This window comes from Gekko japonicus, unplaced genomic scaffold, assembly GCF_001447785.1.
Source record: "Gekko japonicus isolate JY-2015 unplaced genomic scaffold, Gekko_japonicus_V1.1 scaffold1164, whole genome shotgun sequence".
NCBI classification, from domain to species: Eukaryota; Metazoa; Chordata; class Lepidosauria; order Squamata; family Gekkonidae; genus Gekko; species Gekko japonicus.
The window spans coordinates 104,030-125,839 of NW_015160873.1; the positions used below are offsets into that span (position 1 = coordinate 104,030).

Genomic DNA, 21,810 nt, shown 5'->3' on the forward strand with positions numbered 1-21,810 from the left:
ATGCTCTACACCCTTCTTGGCTCCAGACCTCGGACTGAACTCGGACTTCCCTCTGCCTGTGCTCCAGACTGTGACAGAGTCCACTATATTTGTAGACCTGGGCTTGGACCATTGCCCTGCACTGACCCTTCGAAAACATACCAGCCCTTGGGGGGGGGGGACTCTTGCAGTCTACTTCTTTTTTCAGTGAAATTTGACAACCAGCATTACAGGTCAAGTATCACAGAGGTGAAACAATCACTGTCAGAACCCTGCCTAACTTAACCTGCCCAAACTACTTATTTATTCAAATATTTATATCCCACTTTTCCTGTGACTCAAGGCAGCTTACAAATCATACTGAAAAGCATAACAGGAGTGTGCAAGAAATTGTTTCTTTCTGCCTCTATTATAACCTATGGGGACCATTATAGTCAATGGGCTCCATAGGCTATAATGGAAAATCAATCCAGGGATATCTGGGGCTCGAGGGGGGGCTGTTTTTTGAGGCAGATGCACCAAATTTGCAGCATAGCTGTTGGTGCCTCTCCTATAACCCGACTCCCCAAGTTTCAAAAACATTGAACCAAGGGGTCCAGTTCTATGGGCTCCAGAAGGTGGTGCCTCCATCCTTCATTGTTTGTGAGCTGAAGCAGAAATCCTCTGAGCTGGCCTCTGAAATGTTGTGTCCCAGTGCCCTCAGCACAGCTTAGAGGGAATTGTGTTCGTAAGTCACTGCTCACTTCTTTAGACTTATTTCCATTTATTCTTTTCATCCTCCTGGATTGAATCCTCCTGTACCGAATTGAGACCTAGGTTTCCTGTCTCATTACCAGTGCTGATATCTTCATACCTACTACCCCTCTGCATATCACACCTAATCCAACCAAGCCTGCTATTGCCATTTGGCATCTGAAATCATATTTATAAAGTTTATATCTCCGGTACCTCATGAAACATTTTATGGCACACATGACATATATGTCAGATCCAGCCCTTGTGACAAATAAGTTTTACATCTCTGGCTTAGATGTCCCTCCTTTCTAAGTAACACAATGTAAAATAGATTAAATGGGTCTTTCTGTAGGTGAAAATAGGAAAGTGGTTTCTTTTGAAAAGGAAATATTTCGATGGAAAACATTTAATGTCTCTTTAATGAAAATGCTACCATCTCTCTTATTTCCTAAGTAGTGAGTCAAGTACAAGACAAGCAAAGTATTACAGAAAAACATTCAGTTCATAATTCATGATATGGAGAATAAGTGCATTGTACACTTAGGAATTCCCTGTGCTGAATATAAGAACCTGCTCCAAGGTTCACAATTTTGCTACCTACTGGGTATTCATTCCACAATTCTGAACAGCGTGGAAATCTTACATGCAGAAAGGCAAATTAAAATAAGGTAGAGGAATAATTACATGGGTTTAAAATTAGATGCAGCATTCCAGCTTCAGCTCATGATACAGATATGATGTCATTAAAAATTTCCCATCCCAGAACAAAACTAGGCTACCAAATTCTTCTCTGGTCATCAAACTGTGTGGAAAGTGAATTCATTTTTCCCAGCCAACATGTTCCAACACAAACTGTTCTTCCAGTTAATAAGTTGGGGGGACAAGCTAGCCAAAGTTGAGAATTTAAATGCCTCTGGTTTCAATGGGAAAGACAATACTAATATTTAGCATTTTGAGGGACTATGGCTTTCCTGATCAGTTCTTTTTCTTTGACATGGCAGTCTCCAGTACTACAGATAATCAACCCCCCTTATTATGTCCATCACTCTTTCTCACGTGCTGTTATAGCTGCCTGCCTCAGAACCTTCAGCTATGCCACACAGAGTTGCTTGACTGGAAGTAACTAGCAGGCAACAATGTCTGCATGCCAAGGAAAGATACACCTCCATATTCCTGCAGATACGCTACTCTCAAAGACACAAGAGCAGGGTAACCCATTTTTATTCTGGCCAGTTGGGCTACACAATGCAATCCAAATAGTTTATAAAACTTGTTTTCCCTCTAATTCCTTTCTGAATTATTGGCATGTTTTTCAAAATAGTATAATTAAAATTGGACACTATTCTCTAGTGTGGTACTGAGACAATTTCATTACTACAAACCAAAATTCTCTTTCTCTCCTTTTTTGTGTTACTGATACATGGCGGACATCTACAGACTGTGTTCTGCAAGCTAGACTCTCTCAACTGTGGTAGAAAAAATTACTCATTTTCTGATGGTACCTCAGAAAGCACAATGGGTTGTCACCAGGAGTAAACACGGACCTTCCTCAACCAAGAGTGGAAGTATTTGTTGCTTATGCATGGTACTGTATCCTATCCACTATGCTCAGAGAAATGGTCTGTTTAGCAAGGTTAGTTTGACCTGAATGCAAACCTCTAGAGTAACTGCAGTTATTCCTAGTTTTGTAACACTGCAGATTTCAGGTATAGTCTAGTCAAAGATAACTCTTTCAATTCTCATCAGTCTCAAATAGATGAGAGCTAATCACATGGCTAACTCTAACTCTCCCACTGAAATCAGTGACATTTAAAAATGGTTAACTTTAACTGAATTATGCCCTTGTTGGAATTCTCCTTTTTTCTATAGTGCAAGCTATTTCTATAATGTTGACAACACTGAACCTAAAAGATTCCTGTGGGATGCTACTTATTACTCAGTCTGATTCTGACAGAGTTCCAATGACTACTGCTCCTTTTTTTACTGAAGAAAGCAATATTGCTTTAAAAATACAAACTTACAGGCCCTACCTCTTTCTATAGCATTAATCCTGCTGTATAATCTTTTATAATAGATCAACTGAGTATGAGTCAAGGTTACAGTCCACTTGGTTCTAAATATAAGCCTCATAAAATATTCAGACTGCTTATATTATCACTAGCCGTAAAAGCATCTTTTAAACTTCAGGAGCCCAATTAAAAAATATTTAAAGGAGTAGTGGGCATTAAAAATTTAAATGCAGCAATACAAAAACAGTTACAGCAAGATAAATTAGTTTAGGATACACTTCACTGAAGATTCCTTCCATGCTTAAAGAAACCACTACTAGGTGGTTGACTTATTTTGTACATTTACTTACAGCACCGATACAATGTGGTCTAAGTACAACCTTTCCCTAGAGGAGATATATGCCACTTAGAAACACCCAGAGCAGTGTGCTTCACAGAACCTGCAAATAAGAGGTTATGACCTACAGTTAGACTTCTTATAACATAAGGTGGGTTCCTATAGTTTGGTGCACTAACGTAGCACCTATTCCTGATTCTGTCATCCTTATTTGCCCCTATATTTTTAAAACATTTCTGTTGTACCAGATTGGAATCATGGTGTCCCCCTTCCCTGTTTATCAAAGGAGTTCATGCTGATCAGTGACAGTGGTAGACAATGTTCCCTCTAAACTGTGGAGTCTTGTGAGCAAAAATTCAACTTTGTGAGTGACTGGCATTAAACTTGTGAGCGAGCAATTTGGCTCCTGCATCAATTAGTTGGCTCTGGAGCCATCCTTCCTAAGACAAAAATGTGTGAGCCGGAGGCTAAAAAACTGTGAGCTAGCTCACACTAACTCAGCTTAGCGGGAACACTGGTGGTAGATCAATGTGGGCCAGCCGTGTTGGTCTGAAGCAAAAAAACAAAGGTAGAGTCCCGTGGCAACTTTAAGACCAACAAAGTTTTATTTAAGCATTTAAGTATTGTTTAAGTAAGCTTATTATTTGCTGAGGAATAGGAAGGTGGTTTCTCTTGTGTCTGTTCCTTGGGAACTTTAAAGATCATGAACCTCTATGAGTTCTAGCCCAGAGGTGTCAAACTCATTTGTTACAAGGGCCGGATCTCACATAAATGTCACTTTGTCGGGCCAGGTCATGTGTGCCATACAATGTAATCCCAGGTACTGGAGATACAAACATTATGAAGGACACAGGCAAACCCAATTAACAATACTATTTTTTACTCAAAATACAACCAAAAGCAATTGATTCCTAGCAGTGAAATCAATAGATTTACTGGAGAACCCACAAAAGCCCCAATAAGTGTATTTTATCATATGCAAGACTAGGGTTTTTTCCCAAGGGATACCATAAAAGGGAGAGTACCTTACATTTCCAAACATACCAGTTGCTTGTGGGCCGGTAAGAGCCATGGACGGGCCTCCGGGCCTTATGTTTTACACCCCTGTTCTAGTCTGACTCTCTTTTTTAATCCTTTCCCCCCTCTTTCAGCTCACCTGCCAGACCTGCTAGCCTCTGTGTTTGAGAACAAGAAGTTATCTATGCTTGCCTATAAGCCTTTGTTTTCTCATTGTTTTTTTAAAAAAAAGTTTCCTAAACAGGGCAACCTCCTTAAACCATCTTAGAGAAACACTGTCTACATCCATGATTCTTGATGTGCAAAAGGAATGGACAGCAACTAAATTCCTCAACATCCTGCTCCATCTCGCTTTGTGTATGCATGTGTCTTGAATGGCCAAGTGATAATGCAACTTGTGCTGGCAGACTCTACTACGGGGCAATGGGCAATCTTTCCTGTCCCTTTTCAGCTTTCCCATCTCTGATTCAACATTTCCTAATGTTCTGAATGGAGATAAGCCCAGGGATTGGTGTGAGTGATCCATAGATAAAAGAGATGTTCCCTGTGCTTGTGGAAGTAATTCTCTGCTAGTAAAATGAGCCCATCCTGGATCAATCACAGCAACATTGTTTACTGGCAAGGGAACCTGATACCAAATCTGCCATACCTTTGTTACCCACAGATCCTTCATCATAATGAACTAGTAAATGGGGAAATTGAAGAAGTGGAGAAAGCTGGAGTTAATTATTACTATTCTGAACAGATTTTTTGCAGGACACCTTTAACAGTGAGGGTAGTATTGATATGAAGCTATGTTTTGCCACACCTTCCAGGCATAAACTGCTGCCCTAGCTGTGGAGGTACAAGTTGGTTTACTGACTGCCTTAGCCAGAAGATCATATAAAATCAAATTACACATTAACCCTCAATTAAAAAAAACAAAAACAAATCAAAACATGTGTATTTGCTACAGAGATCTTCATGTGCAGCAATGATCTGCCTGTGCCAATCACCCAGCTAAGACCATCTGAAGGACTGTCTGAAATCGTTCCCCAAATAGGTAATCAGTGCAACTAACAAAACTGGTTATGTTTAGTGATAAAATATTTTAATGTGCTATCCACTACTGAGTACAAGAATCTCTGGATTAGAACCACAAGGTTTTAAAAAATTCTCATGAGCACATTCCTCTCAGATTTTCAGCAGCAGAATCCATCTATTTAATGGTGTGATAGTAATTCTGGACATCCTCAGATTCTTCCACCTTACTGCACAACTTTAAGAGTGAAAAATTCAGAAAAAGTAGTTCATGTGTGGATTTACCTTGCTAGTTTAGGCCATCCACAAATATTTGGAAGTAGTAGAAATGTTTTAAGAGTTTTTTTATATATACCACTAAAACCAAGATGTTGGAAAGGTCTATATCCGATCTATTAAAATTGCTCCTTTGAGAAAACAGTGTATGTTTTAAACAGCTTTAAAACAGTTTTCTAAAAATCCATCTTCTATTAATGTTCAAGAGTGAGATCTGAACTTGAATCACATCCAGTTTGTTGAATACTGTGTCTACAAAACTTTTTAAATGTTCTTTCACCATATTTGGCTACTTTTTTCAGTGAACGCCATGTATGCTGTTTATGCCATTTGGAGTAAGCCAGGAAAGAACAGCATGTTGTGACTGCCAGTCTTGCTGTGCTATTTGCAAATATCTATCAGTATCAACTCAGTTAAATCCATGATCTACATATTCCCAGGAGAAAACTGCTTTTGAGCTGTCAATTTTGCTTTGGAACAACTTCTCTCATGCAAAATAAGAATGCATGTCAATTATGTCAGTTAAATCCAGGCTAATTTGGCGACTATTTTATAATTATTACTAATTTAATTTAGATACAATAGTTTAATTACATAGGAAATAATTGCTCTGTTCAAATTCCTCACTTCTACAAAAATAAACCAGGAACCGTCTCTGCTGTTTATTCATTAAAATTGAATTTAGAATCCCTAACATCAGAAATGCATTATGTAAGAAGGCATTACTTATTTTGCCTTGAGATGTTTTTGAACACTACATTTAAAGCTAGACAAACAACTTTTTGTATTTGATCCCATGGGTTTCTAAAATGTATAAGAACTACTGTTTCTAGGCAGCTGAATGCTACATAAACATTACAGTGTGTGGTTCACTAGGAAAAAACAATAATGTCCTATAAAGCTTTATACTGTTCATTCATGTTACTATTTACATCACTCAGAAACTCCCATAAGGCTCTTGTGTATAGGTATGGGGTTAAGCTAAAATACATATTTCCTTGAAAAATCCAAACTGCCATTTAATTTTACTCATACTACAAGGTCCATCTGGCTGATCTGTAATACACATATGATATTTATCATAATTATCTATCTAATGATTCTGCAGTATAAACCTTGGGAACATTAAGAAATTATGTTATACATATAGTGTGCATTCTTTCCATTTACATGTCATCAAAAATATACATAATTCTGTGCATAATTATCTTGTAAAAAGTAACCATTGTGCCTTAAAAGGGAGGGGGGACTGAACATCAATATCCAAAGGATTGACTCAGAATTCCAAAATGTGACCCTTCACTGTTTACTCCAGTATTGTCCTACAGCAGCCAAAGGGGTTTCTCTGGAGTAAACAGATCTGAAATCTCAGCTGAAATCTTCGAATTTATTTTTCTCTCATTTGTAATATCTTTGTTCACCATATGACTTGTACAGATAGAGAAAACTGCATAGTAAACTTATTCTTGGGCAAATTGAATATGGCTGGTTTCTCCTGAAATATTTAAAGTACATACACAACCACCACTATTGTTTTAGCATCAACACTGCTAGCAGAACAACGTTGATGCTCAGTTAGCATTACATTTGAGAAAGACCTGCAAGGCTACCAGCATACTGTGTAGCTAACAAGAGATATGCTGGCTGTTAGCACAACTGGACAAAGAGACTGTGTTCTTCTACAATCGATCTGATCATTCAGAGTACATTCCTTGCATCAAACACCAATGAATTTGCCCTTTCTGGGAGCAGTCAGGGCCTAAAGTCTAATTAAGACAAAGGTTTTTAATTAAACTTTGGATATGCTTTAGCAGGCTCCAATCTGTGCCTGTCCTTGATAGTGCCACTTGAGGTGCTCTCCTTCAAGGGACAATGAAGCAAATGTTTTGAAATGGTGAGAGAAGGTGTCTTGCACTTATGGTTCCTTCTGTTTCTCCAATTACAACGCTCTTTGCCCTAGTGCCAAAATTAAAAAAAGAACCTTCCCTCAGAAACTCTCTTGCTATTTCCTGTGTATCTTAATTGCTGCATGCTTCACATCATTAGGAGGTGCGATTCAAGAAAGGGAATAGAGAATGCCCTGTTTTATAGATTAGATATATTGTGGGTTCTTAAGTACAAGAGACTACTCCAATGAAGATCAAACCCCATTTAAAGATCATGGGCCCAATCCTTGTACCTTGAGCCTTGCACCAGTTAATTCAGAGGACTGACATAAACAGTACTGATTCTCACATTTCAGGAGTGCTTTCAAGGTGTGACTCTCAGCCAAAATACAATGAAAGGAAAGGTCTTATTCAAATAATCTTGGCATTCATTCTGCGCAGCTTGTAAAATCTGAGAAACTATTTTAACAATAATGAGAAAACCTCATTCTAGGAATGTACACAGAAATTTCCTGAAGGTGAAGGAAGACATTCACAGAGACACAGCAACAAATATCTACTCCCTCCCCTTCAAAATACTGTGTCCAACTTGTATGTTACTTATACTTTCCTCCCTTGCTCACTTCTCTTATTTAAAAAACAAAAACTGAAAAAGGTAATGATTACCAAAGGCAAATAGAAAATGTGTAGTATCTTGAAAGCTGCTCTGTCCACTACTTAGTCTGTCTTAATTCCTACATACTTTAGGGGATGAAAGAAAAATAATATAATGAAGAAAAGGAGTAAAGTTGAAACCCCAGCCCCCACCCATTCCTCTGTTAGGTCTTTATGCAATCAAGGGGATATCATTTCAAGAGACAGAGAAAGGGGGCAAAGGAGTCCTGTTGCTAAGGAGACATGTCAAAGCTGACATTCCTACATAAATTTCAGTGAGTGAGGAGGAGAAAAATAAAGCACTCCTGCAAAGTTTGTTGGGACTCCTTGGTAACCACACAAGAAAGCTATATATATATTGAGATACATTTTTTATCACACAATTGAAATCAAATTTAAATTTTAAAAATCTGACAGTGATAACTTGACAAAGTGGTAACAAGTACAAAAGAAATGAGGGTCATTGCCATGCTTTTGAAAGCAAACATTCTCCCAGAACAATGAAGAGTATTTTCTGAGAAGGGGGGTGGGGAAGACTCACACTCGGAATCTACTGTAGACAGTTAAACAAACAGAAAACCAGCCCTTTTTTGCACAACTACTCAAACCCCAAGGGCAATACTAGATCCAAAAGCTGATTTAGGGCTTTGTGGGATTGGGCTTTAGTTTAACTTCAGTGTTTCCTGGAGAGGTTTCAGAAGTTGTTGTGATACAATGGAAAATAAAAACAGCTCACCGAAAGGTGATTTTGCTCATAACTGATACAAAATGCTGGTGGTCAAGTGCCAAAACAATCATCAAGGTATGTGACAATACGGAAGCCATACATGGGCAGGGGGAATGCTGAGGAAAATCTTCTCAGGGAAAGCAAAGTAGAAATAAAATCTAGAGGTGTCAGAATCCTGAGACAAGCACCTATGCTGATTAAGATTCAGTGTCCTGAAAGCCATAATTTTCTAGCCAGCAGTAGCTTAGGGGATGTGAATGAGTGCAGGGTATGAATACCAGTCTGAGCTGAAACCAACCACCAGATGTTCCATGGACATCTGAACACGCAGGACTCTTTGTGAGTTAAGTAAGCCCATTCAGAAAATCAAGGAGTCACACAATTCAAACACTTTAACAAAAACTAATCCTGTTTCCAAAATTATATTGTAGTTTTCCAGACAAGGAAAAGCATGCATGATATGTGCATGTGTGTTAACCAGCTTGCTTCAAAGAAGTACAATTTATACAAATGGCTTCTCTGTCTACACTGGACTAAAAATTATGAAGGGGCAGTAGGGGGTGGTAAGTAAGCAAACATACAAAATTAATCCAGTGTGAGCAGGCAAAAGAGGTAGAGGATTGGAATGCAGAACTGCAGACTAGGGTTTACTGGCTATTGGGAAGGAGAGATGATGGGATGCAGCCGTTAACAAGAGAAGAATGCATATACCATGGATTGATAATTAAATGAAAATATAGTGTTCAAATGTAGATTTCACAGGAGAACACTGTTTAGGATCTGGGATATGGAGCAAAGGTCAGAAGGATGATGGGGATGGACTAACTGACTTGCATGGAAAAGATTCAAATTAGGATGCAAGGGTGGGTGTGCTATGATGTGAAGTCAAGCGGGATACAACAGTGGGAATGGGAAGGATGGTTATTTTGGATCCTGCTGGGCAGGAGGTGCTGTGCAGGTAATTTGCAATGCTCCTGCATGTGTACTGGGGGAGTGTGGGGTCCCGGATAATTAGACAAACCGGCTGCATGTTGTGCCGGGGGTGAATGGATGGTGCCATGCTCGGGTGGGTGACGAATCACTATGGAAGCAGAAGTGTTGGGTTTAAGAAAAGGCAGCTTTGGAGTAGATGTCAACGGTAGATGGGGGCGGGGGAAGAGTGTGCAACGAGAGCAAGGAGAAGGATGCCCCTGCTGCGGGGCAAAGAGAGAGGAGGGGTTGGGAGTAGGTAAGGTGTCCAAATCCCAAGATTATTGTCCCAGGAGTTGGGGTCGGGGAAGGAGGAAGACAGCACTCCGAGAGATGTCCGGGGGCGCTGCTGCAATGGGTGGGGTCAGGGAGGAGGGCCGAGGTGAGCGACGCTGTTCAAGCGAAGGGCGCTTGGCGGTGGCGGCTTGCAGGCACGGGGGAGGGGGTCGTCTCTCTCACCGCTGTTCAAGGTAGAGGTGCAGTCCCAGGAGTCCAAGTTGCTGGACTTGGTGCAGGTCTCCCAGAGGGACAGGTAAGACTGGTGGTCGGCCGTCACCCAGGCCGGGCTCAGCACGGCTCCCAGATCCAGACACAGCGCCAAGAAGATGCAGACCAGCCCCACCAGCTTGAGTGGGGTCAGCACTGAAACGCGCACCTCCTCCATGCCGCTGCCAGACGAAGCCATGGGCAAGCGGGGCAGCACCGACGAGCCGCCTCTGGAAACCAGGCGCCCCTGGGGGTGCAGGTCCAGCCGGAGCGAGCGACGCCCAGACCGCTTCTGCCTCTCCAGCCCAGCCGATCAGGTGCACCGGCGGCCGCAGCAGCTCCCTCCGGTTGCCACTTCTCGGCTTGCACAGCCCAGCTCGACTCACATCACTCCTCCCATCTTCCCGCCTCCTGTCTGGGGAAGGGGCGGGGGAGCTGCGCGGGGCCCAGCGCAGAGCCGCTCACGTCACTCGCAGGGCTTCCTCCGGGGAAAGAAGGTGGTGGTGGTGGTGGTGGGGGCACTGGCGGCAGCTTCCCCGGCGGCAAGAACAGCCTCCCAAGCATCCTGCCCGCGGCCCGCTACAGCGGTTGGCGCGCACATGCTTGGTTTGTCAGTGCCTCTCCGCGGGACGAGGATTTCTTTCTCTTCTGAGTCCTCCGTAGACCTCTAAGCCTTTTCAAGCGGCCTCTCGTCCTCCGCCTCACTTTTCCTCATTTGACTCTGGGGGTCTTTTGCTAAGGTAAACAAGAGACAAAGTTTTCGCAACTGGAAGTTTCTAGGGCTACTGCGCCTCTTCTGTCTGCCCTTCATTCCCCAGTTGACGCCCCTTGGTTTCGGTTTGGCAGCAGCTCCTGGCGGCGGCTGGAGAATTCCTTGCTCTGGAAAGCACACAAAAGGAACAAAGAAAGACAATTCAGCCAGAACAAAGAGACAAGTAGCATGAATTTGTCACATGAATGAAGAGTCGAGAATGATAAATGCTGTTATTTTCCCACCCTTCCACAAGTCTTTCTTCAAAATCAACCCGCCTCCCAACTCTTTGATCTAAGTCCTGTTCACATGTTACAGTGAACATAAGTAGACCTGCATATACACTCTTACACTTGTTTGTAAGAAAGAGCCAACCTGTGTTCCTTTTACAAATGAAGCCAGGGACCAGTGCCTGGATAAATGGAGGGGGGAGGTTCAGTCACACATTCAGCTGTACATGTGTTCAATGTAACATGACACTCAATTCATGGAGTAAGAAGCATAAACTGGACACAGATTATAAATTCATTCGATATAACTTCCAGTTAACAGAAGACACAGGAGCTTCTGAATCTTCTCTCAACTGCACTGCTATTCTTTTAGCCTTCAGTATTTTGTTCTCTCTTGTACATCTAATGCAAAGAATTAGGATGGAAGTCCCAATTTTTTTGTGTCTGTATTGGACTGTTTTTAGTTGCAGAGTAACTGTAATGAAAATATTGTAACTGGGATAATATCACTTCTACAGTTTCTAGTACTGAAAAGGGGTGGGGGGCAGAAGAGAAGTGGTAACTTCCAGACAGGAATAATGACAAAATGACAGCAGATTAGCTGAAATGGCAAATGCAATAATGAAACACAGAATGACAAATATGAGGATGAAGCAACTTTCTTTTACTGAATAATTTTTTTATTTTAAAAAATAAAACCAAGGAAATCTCTAGAATGATTTTACCCTCTGACTTCATCCGAATTGATGCATCAGGATGCATTGGTAGAAAGGATCCCTTCAGCACTGCATTTCATTTTAGGACGCTGCACTTGTAGCGCTATCCATCCTACAGGGTTGTGGTCAGCAGGAGCATATTGGTGAGCTACAATGGCTCTGGGAAAAAACTTCCACAGTGGCCCCAGGTCACAGGGTGGATCCCAAGAAGCCACAGGTCAAAGGGTGGAGCCTAACAAGCTATGGGTCACAGAGCTGTAAGGTGCCCAGAAAAGCATCTTCTCCTGTGTGGAATCAAAGGTGGGATTTTTATCCTATTTTGTCTCCAGGGAGTTCAGGGCAGCATACGTAGTTCTCACCTCCCTCAACTTATTCTCAAAACAATTTTGTGAGGTAAGTTAGGCTGAGACAAAGGTGCAGCTGGCTCAAGGTTACTCAGTAAATTTCATGTCCAAGTGAGGATTTGTCTCTAAGCATCCCTATTGCAGTACTATAATCACTATATCCCACTGGTTCTCTAATATTTTAGATTGCAACTGAGAGAGTATGTTAACTGTGAGTGTGGAGAGATGACACCTAGCTACCTTGCAAAAGGCGTTGAAAAGGCAAGAAGAGACTAAGATATTTCTCAGTAAAATTTGAATAGTTTTAGGACAGTGGCAACAACAGAAGTAATTTGTGATTATATCTGAGTTTTGCACAGAAATAGTCACAGACTGTACTACTCGCACTTCCTAATCATTAAACTTTATTCTTTAAAATATTTATTGAATGTAAATATCTATATTTTATTCTCCCTTTAAACAACCTACAGAACAGCTCACAAGAGCAAGGGAGAACATATGAAAACCAGGGATTTTGTATACTCTTACATTACAGTGCCATCTATTAGAGAATATCATTTGTGAACTGACAGGCAGGAATATTAGCTGAAGGTGACAAAATCTGTGAAATCCTTAGAATCTGCCCCGGCAAATTGGGGTCAACCTTGATTATGGCTGCTATATAGTGCAGTCCTAAGCAGAGTTACCTTCTAAGCGTGGTGACTTTAATGTAACTAGAAGGATGAAAATCTTTTTAGGATTGCAATTCTAGCAGGTAGGGATTGGCATGCACCAGGAAGATCTGATTCGGGTCGTGGTTTGTGGCTGAACCCCAGACCAAACCAGAAGCTCATTCATGAACTGAACTGATTTGTGTGGTTCATAGCCCTGCAAACCCAGTTGAAAGGGACCACAGTCCCTTTCAATGGGGTTTGCAGAAAGCAAAAACAAACAAACACCTGAGCAGCAGGGAGCAAGCTGCTCAGCTCTTTCTGGCTGTCTTCTGCAGTCCCTTTAAAGGGACTTCTGAAGACGGCCCAAAAACAGAGGCCAGTAGAAAGGGGGGAAGATTCCTCCAGGAAGGGACTTCCCTCGCACTTTTCTGCTGCCGGGAGATATGGGGCCACAGCCAGCAGAAGGGGAGAGATCCCCCAGGAAGGAACTTCCCTCCCCCATTTCTGTAACCAGCAGAAAGGGGGGAGATCCCCCAGGAAGTCCCTTCCCTCCACCTTTCTGCTAGCGGTGGTTCACCGCAGCCAGCAGAAGGGGGAGAGATCCCCTGGAAAGGGACTTCCACATTTCTGCTGGCCACAGCTAATCACAGCCAACAGAAAGGTGGGGATGAAGTGCCCTTGGGAAGACACTCCACCCATACCATTTAAACCTTCCTTTCTGCTCCCTGCGGTTTTTTGCAGGGAGCAGAAAGTAGGGCCATTTAAACCTGTTTTCTGCTCCTGGTGAGCAGAAAGCAGCAGTGGTTTAAATGGCTCCAAAAATCCACAGAGTATCTAAATTGTGGAGATATATTCTTTAACTAGATTCAGAAAATTTATATGAAGCAGAGTGCTTAAACCCTAATCAGTGTATTCTTAACAGATGGTTTTCAGATTGAAAAAGGAACAAGACAAGGTTCCCCCTATCATCTTTATTATTTATCCTTGCAATGGAAATATTTACTTCTCATATCAGACAAGATCAAAATAACAAAGGACTGATTGTCGACGGAGAAGAATTTAAGTTAAAAAGCTATGTGGATGATGTTGTTTTAAAAATATTTAATCAGCAAAAGACAATACAATATGTCATGGAACACACAGAAAAGTTTGGTTCCTTTTTGAAATTTAAAATTAACAGGAAAAAACTAATCTCTAAATTTCTTACAAAATAGGAAGCGGATAATATTAAAACAATTCCTGGATGTGACATTGCAATCAATTCTGTTAAATACCTGGGAATAACTGTCAGGGGGAAATAATGCACTTTTTCAAGAAAATTATGAAGCACTATGGGAGAAAATACTAAATGATTTGTAAAGATGGTCCAAATTAAAGTTATCTTGGCTTGGTAAAATTCCACAATAAAAGTGGATGTTTTCCCCAAAATAAACTTTTATATTTTAAATGCTTCCAGTTGAGATTCCTGATAAAGCACTAAAGAATTGGCAAAGTCATTTATATGGAACAGCAAGAGACCAAGAGTCAGGGCCGGCTCACCCGCTAGGCGAACTAGGCATTCGCCTACAGCGCGCCGGCCCTTAGGGGCGCCAAACACCCGCCAAAGCCCCCCCCCAAAGCCTGCATCATGATCACCGGCAGCTGAGCAGGCGATGATCCCGGGGCACGCCCAGCCCGGGCCGCCCCTCTGCCGGCAGGGCCCTTCACTCGCTCTCACTGCCGCTGCCTCCTCCTCCTGCTGCCAGTCTTGACCTCGGCGTACAGACCCAAAGGTGGGTGGGTTTTGTGGTGTTTGTTGTGTCGTTTCTCGCGCGTGCGTGTGTGGATGTGCATGGAGGGAGGGGGGTATTTTCCCCACACATGTCACAACAGTGCTGTCTCTGTCTGCTCGTGAGAGTTATTTCTTTTGTCTTTAAGCATAGACACACACCCGCATATAGGCTTTTCTCCTCCCTTGCTCGACCCTTTTTGGTCGTTAAGGCTCCTCTTTGTCATTAGTGTTCTAGCCACTGGAGTTCATGGAAATGTGACAGCCTTTTTAAAAAATGGTGGATTCACAACTGCTGCAAAGTGAAATTGTCTGTAGCTATTTTTTAAATAATGTGCATACAGGTGGTGAGCTGGTTGTATAAATTTACCTGGCTTAGCCTACAAAATAGCTGACTCCCAGGAAGAGTTCTGTGGGTTTTTCTGATGTAATTGAGAAAATTCAATTTTTTGCTTGCCTTAATGGATTCACCATTTGTTTATTTGCCTGCTTTAAAAAACAAACTGATACTTTTGAGAGTGCAGCACAGTCTTTTTTGCTTCCTTTTGAATATTGTATATGTGCTTAAAAACATATTATGTGCATGTGTGGTCTTCCCTTGGGGGTGAAATAGCTGAAATTCAGGATCAAATCTTGTTCAGCACACATTTGATCCATAGGAATAGCTGCCAAAAGTACTGAATTACTTTGTTTTAAAAGCTTGATATAAATGGTAGCTAAAAAACAAGGTGCTGTTAACTTCAAGTGAAATTAAGTAAACTATGGAGATACTTGCAGTACTGAATGAGAGGTGGTTTGGATTGGATCACAATATGGAAGATTTAATTGACTAACATAAATTACCTATCATGTTGGTAGCTCCCATAGAAACACTAATTTACTGTTTAAGAACTTGGATAAAAGTTGGGTTTAAAGGCCTTAGCAGTGTTACTGAGTTTCAGTTGCTGGTGGTGGATTATTGAATTTGCTATAATTCTGGTAATGCAGATTGTCTTCCATGTGGTGGGCATTTCCAGGAACAAAATTTTGGCAAAAGAGAACCTACGTCATAGGCACTTGTCTACATGTGTGGACTTGTAGAACCAGGTGTGCATACAGGCTCTGAAACAAAGCAAGCATAATGTAAATAAAAAACCCTGTAAGATACATAGAGAGGTGTACATCTGAGATTCTTTTTTTTAATGCCTAATGTGGTAGATGCTAAAGTATTGCAGTATCTGAGGTACTAATGAGTAAAACAGATGAGGGAAAATTTATGCTTCTGGTATGATCTGTTAGTTGCCTTTTTCTTCTGTTTTGCTATCTGGTCTATCAGTAGTGGGCAACGATTGATGTCTGTGAAAGTCAGACCTTTGATTACCTTGTTGCATCTGATCAGCTGCCTGTGTTGCATGGGCATGTTTGAGCATCTAAATCTGTCTGGCTATTTAAACTAAAAAGCTGCACACTACACCTGAAGGACCTGCTTTGGGTATCATCAGTACAGATGTTACCAGTCACAGTATGTCTTTTGTTTAGGAAGTGTTGAACTATAATATCTTAACCTTTGTTATGACTTTATAGAGATATGTAGAGAGAGAACTATGTAAAAGTTGCATTGTTTACAGTGAAAGGTCAGAGTAGCCATAATCTTTTAAAAAAGTGTTTCCAAGTGTATTTTTGAATAAGCCTGAGAAATCATTAGGTTTTTATACTTAGTTTACTTGGTGTGTAAACAGGCACCTCTTATTATGACTACCTCTCTAAAAGCTTTTCTGAACTTTCTAATCAAAAAGGATGGTTTTCTTTTATAAGAATAAGTGACTTTAATTGTAGCACTCTTCTTGATGACAGCAAGCCTGTGACTAGCTTGAAGGGAATCGGATATACTTGAGCACTGCTGAGTAGCTACTTTGAAAACTAACCTGGCTTGTTAAAATCATAAAGGACAACTCTTTGATCTTTGGGGTGTCGAGCAACAAAATCCTTGAGCCAAGAAGTAATATGCTGTTTAAAATTATTTTTCCTGCAGTGATTGGTGAGACTGCCACATGAAGCTGTTGTTCTATAGTTGGTAGCAATGGATGGACTATAGAAGAGTGCCAAGAAATGAGGAAACTGCCGAATTAGTATTAAACAAAATATAGTTGCCTTGTGAGAGAGTCCGCAAAATGAATTCCTAGTACAAGGTGGCGTTTTGTTCTGCTCCCATCCTCAGGTACTACTAGCATTTCTTGGAGTATGGCAGTGCTGTTTACAACATTTTCATCTAGGTTGTTTTGTTGGTTTGTAGTGAAGTACAAGATGGAAAATGAAAATATTTATTTCCTCCGTTGTTTACATCAAATGATGTAGAAAAAAAAATAGCAGGGCATTTCTTTTTGAAGTTTTTCATGTAGTCAGGGTCCTGGTTTCTCAGAAAAGAGTTGTTTGAACAACTATCAGAAATTCAATGCAGATCTCTGCAAGTAGTGCAAACCTTTAACATGCCCTGTATTTCTAGGAGCTGTTGTACTCTTGTACAGTGTGATGTTTTAGTGTTGTATTGCTCTTGTGTGTGTTCAGAATATCCAGAATATCTTCAGTAAAATCAGAGCCTTTTGAATGATATTCTTGCAAATGTAGTTATACCGCATAGTGTCTTGTTGCATAAATCAAGAGTCCCAAGATGTATTTATGTAAAAATTGGGCATGTTCATTTCAGATGACTGCTGTAATAACTGGAATCTAATGATAATAAAAATTTGCTGTAATTAAAAAATCCTAATTGTATCATTGATAAGATACAAATAAGACTATTATATTTAACAGTCAAACATACCTACAGCTCCTGAAATTTCTTATCCCTGTCTTATTGGGAGAACAATAAAACTGAAGTCCAGTGGCTCTTTAAAGACTAGCAATTGTTTTATTTGATTGTGACCAATTAATATGGCTACCACTTATTTGGAGAACAGCTCCTCCCTCAAAGATATGTCTTGGTTGAGTGCTATGTCCCTGTGAAACCCTTCTTTCGTACAGGACAAGAGAATGGATGGAGTCAATTCCTCCCTTCTGTTTTCTCTCTTTGCTTTACCTGCCAATGTTTGTTTTAAAAAGTCAAATGAATAAATCTTGGTTTGAAGGGCATTTTAGTCTTGTAGCTGGGTTATGATTCTAGTAGCGACCAAAACGCTTTTTAGGCTATTTTGTAAAGACAGTATATAACTGTTTTCTAGAACTAAGAATTTAGGAGCTGGTTCTAGGTATGCAAGAATGGCATAGGCAGTGATGTAATTGTGAGCATTAGCCGTAAAGTCATGAATGCCAGTGTGTGATGTTGCGTCTAGAGTACTACACTTTGACTGGGGAGACCTGGGTCCAGTTCCATGCTCCACTGTGTGACTTGCTGGGATACCTTGAGGCAGTCACTTTCTCTCATCCTCACTTAACAAGATTCTTAAGGTAAAATGTGGCAAGGGAGTTGTATGCACATCACTCTTGAGTGAAGGAAGCTTGGGATAAAATTGTGACAGAGTGCCGTATGTGTAGCAGGATGAGGCAGAACCTCTGAAGACCTTGCAACCACCCAGCCAGTATTGTTTCTGACCTTCTTAGGCTTAATTAGTGTAATCCAAGCCATGTTTAAGTAAACAGTTCAGTGGGGCTTGAGGACTGCTTAATTTCTCTTAGATTGTGCCCAATGAGTATAGTAAACCAAAAATGTTACCAACATTTCTGTTGAATGAAGTGGATTTGCAAAGATTAGTGTTTGGTGGGTGAGGCCCAATATTCATATGTTCAATCTTTGTGCATTACTATGAGAGCTAGAAACTTGTCAGCTCATATTCTTGGCGTTATGATAAAACTAGCAGAGTTTTTAGTGTTACTGCATTTGTTTCATTTATTGACATTTGTGGTATAAGCCATTAACAGTAATTATTTCTTGTTCCGTATAATATATTGCCTACAGTCTGATATTTAGCAATTAAATAGTATTTATAGGAAAGTGTGTGTTTGTTTTTGTTGGTTCCTTTGTTTTTATTAGTGCCTTTATTCTTTAAAGAATCAATAGAAGAAACCTCTCTCAGCAATCTGAATAATAGATACCCATAGAAACCTATTCACTCTCTAAAATAGTTTCCTAGATTTAGGACTAAGCACTTGCTATGACAGGAAATTCATAATTAACAGTTATTCTAAGTATCCATATACTAGTTTGTGGAATTCCATGTTATGCGACTGGTATTATGGTCTGTGAAATCAAATACATTCTTCATGAAACAACGCTGGGTTATTGCTTTGTTAAACATTAACTTATTTGGAGGAACACTTTCATACTTCATATAAAGTGTCATGATTTATTATTTTTATTTCATTTACCATCCATCTTTCTTGTTGAGACTTAGGGTGGGATTAGAGTACCACAAGAGCAATGCAATAAACACCAGTATAATGCACACAATTAACTATGCAATAAAACTGGATTACACTATTAATGAACAGTGAAATTTAAGTATCATACATCCAGTAGACTGGATTTCTCAATTACAGAACAATGAAATTATGCAAATAGTGCATAATCTAATCAATAGTGCAGTATGAAGGGGAGGAAAAAACTGCCTAAAATTTTCACAGGCAAGTAAAATTTCTGTCACCTTTATAGAAAATACCATCTGGTGACAAATAGTCTTCAGTTGATCCTAAAATTTTACTGTTGAGACTGTTGGCTGTAATAGGATCTGCCCTCTCTTTCAGTCTTCACCCTTATCCAACCTATTATTGTTGGTGCTGTGACTGCCCAAACCCAGAAGTTGTGTCTTGAAGATAAGTCCAGTGTCTTGAAGATAAACTATAACTCAGCATTGGAGTCATTTGTTTTGCAGATGTGAGCACCTATTCTGTTTCCATGCTTATATATTGCAGTTAATGAAACTGGCTGAAATACTGCATATGCAGGAATAAATATTAAATAATTTGCTGTATTTTGTAATAGTGTAGACATGATAGCATAGTCCCAGTCATTTCACTAAAACTTTATTGGAAATATTATGTTGAATAATTACTTCGCTTTCCAAGAGTCACTGTGCTCAACCTTCACTTTTAAAAGTGTAGCTCAGTAGTTTAACCTTTTGATAGTGTATATGTAGCAGCCCTGCTATGTATGACTTAAAGGTATTTGCCAGATTCTTTCTGTGTAGGAATTTGAAAGAAAGAACAAAATAACCAGTTGCTTTTCCACAGACAATAAAGAGATGTGTTTCATGGCTTTGTATTATTCATGAATCTTAGAAATTCTGCTGTGAACTAAAACTCTTCAGCAGAAGATGTAGTTTGAGTAATAAGTTCAATAAGTAATAAGTAGTTGAGATCAAACAAAGTTCAGATGTCAGTGGGCATATGTACATTGAATTTAATTCTACCAAAGTTTATTCAGGTAAATGGGCCAGAAATACATTAAATATGCTCAAGATTTTAGGAATGGTATGCTTAGAAAAACTGGTGTGGATTATTCAAGACATTACTTTTTTATTCCAGATGGATGGTGATAGTTCTACGACAGATGCTTCTCAGCTAGGAATTGCTGGAGATTACATTGGTGGTAGTCACTATGTGATACAGCCTCATGATGGTAAGTAACATATTGGTCCTAACAGTGTTAATTCTCTTAATGTTGTGGTCCTTTGGTGAAGATGAGTCAGTATAACTAAAGATAAATTTAAAAATTAACGGATATAGAATGTAGATATTTCTGAGATGACTAGATCTACAGTGGGTCTTTGGCAGGGTGCAGGTGTACAGAGCAAAATCATAACACTGCCATATGGGAGCTGTAAATCTGAATAGTGTGAAATGTGGCAGATTGATAGTATTCTTGTATAATTAATCCATGTCTTTTTAAAAAGTACTTAATAGAGTTATTCCCTTCAGCTATAACAAATTTGTAGCATGGGTCTCTTTAGGATTGCTAATTCTGTATTTAAAATATATGCTAAAAATACTTGTCTGGTTTTAACAGTGTAATATGCCTAAGTGTACTCTTTATGTAAGATTAAACTAATTTACTCTGTTCTAATAGCCACATAGTACTTAAGACAAGCAATTAATATACTGTTTTGCTAAAGGAAAAAAGTCTGTGTACATAAGTTGACCTACTTAACTTTGAAGCTGTTTTTATATTTCAGTACTAAAATGTTGACAGTTGTGTAATACCTTTTGTAACTTGCTGCAAATTAAGAAAACTATGTAATAATAAAGTTGCCATTCTATAAGCTGTATATCTCGTTTAGTACCAATATTTATAGATTGCTTTATGCAAAAGCAATTCAAAATGCAACCTCCCCCCCAAAATAGCATCCTAAATTCTAGTATAAATGGCAATTTAAAATCTTCAGAAACCAAAAGGAGACCCAGCTGAGGAGACCCAGCTGAGCTCTGAGCAGGAACAGGAGCAGGAGACAGAGGGGTGAGTGGTTTTTTATTTGCTTTCAGCAAAGAGGATCCAGCTGAGGATTTTGGTGGGAGAACTGGTCTGGGAGTGTGTGGAAGCGCTTGGAGTTTTTGCAGATTCCTGGCTGCTTGAGAGAGGAAAGGGCATTGTTTGACTGTGATTGACTGCAATTGAGAGGAAAAGGAAGGGGCATTGTTTTGCATGTGATTGAGTGCCTGGGTGCATTTGAATAGCTGCTGCCAGCCCTCTGCTGGGGGAGGCCTCTATTTAAGGAAACACCTGGCCAGAGGCAGAGGAGACCCAGCTGAGCTCTGAGCAGGAACAGGAGCAGGAGACAGAGGGGTGAGTGGTTTTTTATTTGCTTTCAGCGGAGAGGATCCAGCTGAGGATTTTGGTGGGAGAACTGGTCTGGGAGTGTGTGGAAGCGCTTGGAGTTTTTGCAGATTCCTGGCTGCTTGAGAGAGGAAAGGGCATTGTTTGACTGTGATTGACTGCAATTGAGAGGAAAAGGAAGGGGCATTGTTTTGCATGTGATTGAGTGCCTGGGTGCATTTGAATAGCTGCTGCCAGCACTCTGCTGGGGGAGGCCTCTATTTAAGGAAACACCTGGCCAGAGGCAGAGGAGACCCAGCTGAGCTCTGAGCAGGAACAGGAGCAGGAGACAGAAGGGTGAGTAATTGTTTTGCATGTGATTGAGTGCCTGGGTGCATTTGAATAGCTGCTGCCAGCCCTCTGCTGGGGGAGGCCTCTATTTAAGGAAACACCTGGCCAGAGGCAGAGGAGACCCAGCTGAGCTCTGAGCAGGAACAGGAGCAGGAGACAGAAGGGTGAGTATTTAAGAAAG

The 21,810-nt window shown here is 40.4% G+C and overlaps 2 protein-coding genes across 3 annotated transcripts in view; one reads left to right on the forward strand and one right to left on the reverse strand.

Annotated features, from left to right (window-relative positions):
- The window catches only part of TMEM47 (transmembrane protein 47), a 41,584-nt gene extending 31,219 nt beyond the window's left edge, over positions 1–10,365 (reverse strand). The window contains exon 1 of the mRNA XM_015422603.1: positions 10,069–10,365. Coding sequence (XP_015278089.1) covers positions 10,069–10,294 — 226 coding nt within the window. The 5' untranslated portion in view covers positions 10,295–10,365. The remainder of the gene's footprint in view (positions 1–10,068) is intronic.
- A 6,260-nt stretch (positions 10,366–16,625) lies between these two features.
- Positions 16,626–21,810, forward strand: part of NFYB (nuclear transcription factor Y subunit beta) — a 14,814-nt gene continuing 9,629 nt past the window's right edge. Inside the window, exons 1-2 of one of the 2 annotated variants that reach the window (XM_015422568.1) lie at positions 16,626–16,754; positions 20,054–20,147. In XM_015422568.1, coding sequence (XP_015278054.1) covers positions 20,054–20,147 — 94 coding nt within the window. In that variant the 5' untranslated portion in view covers positions 16,626–16,754. Of the gene's footprint in view, positions 16,755–19,285; positions 19,404–20,053; positions 20,148–21,810 lie in introns of those variants that run through there. The other variant, XM_015422575.1, reaches the window with a different exon arrangement.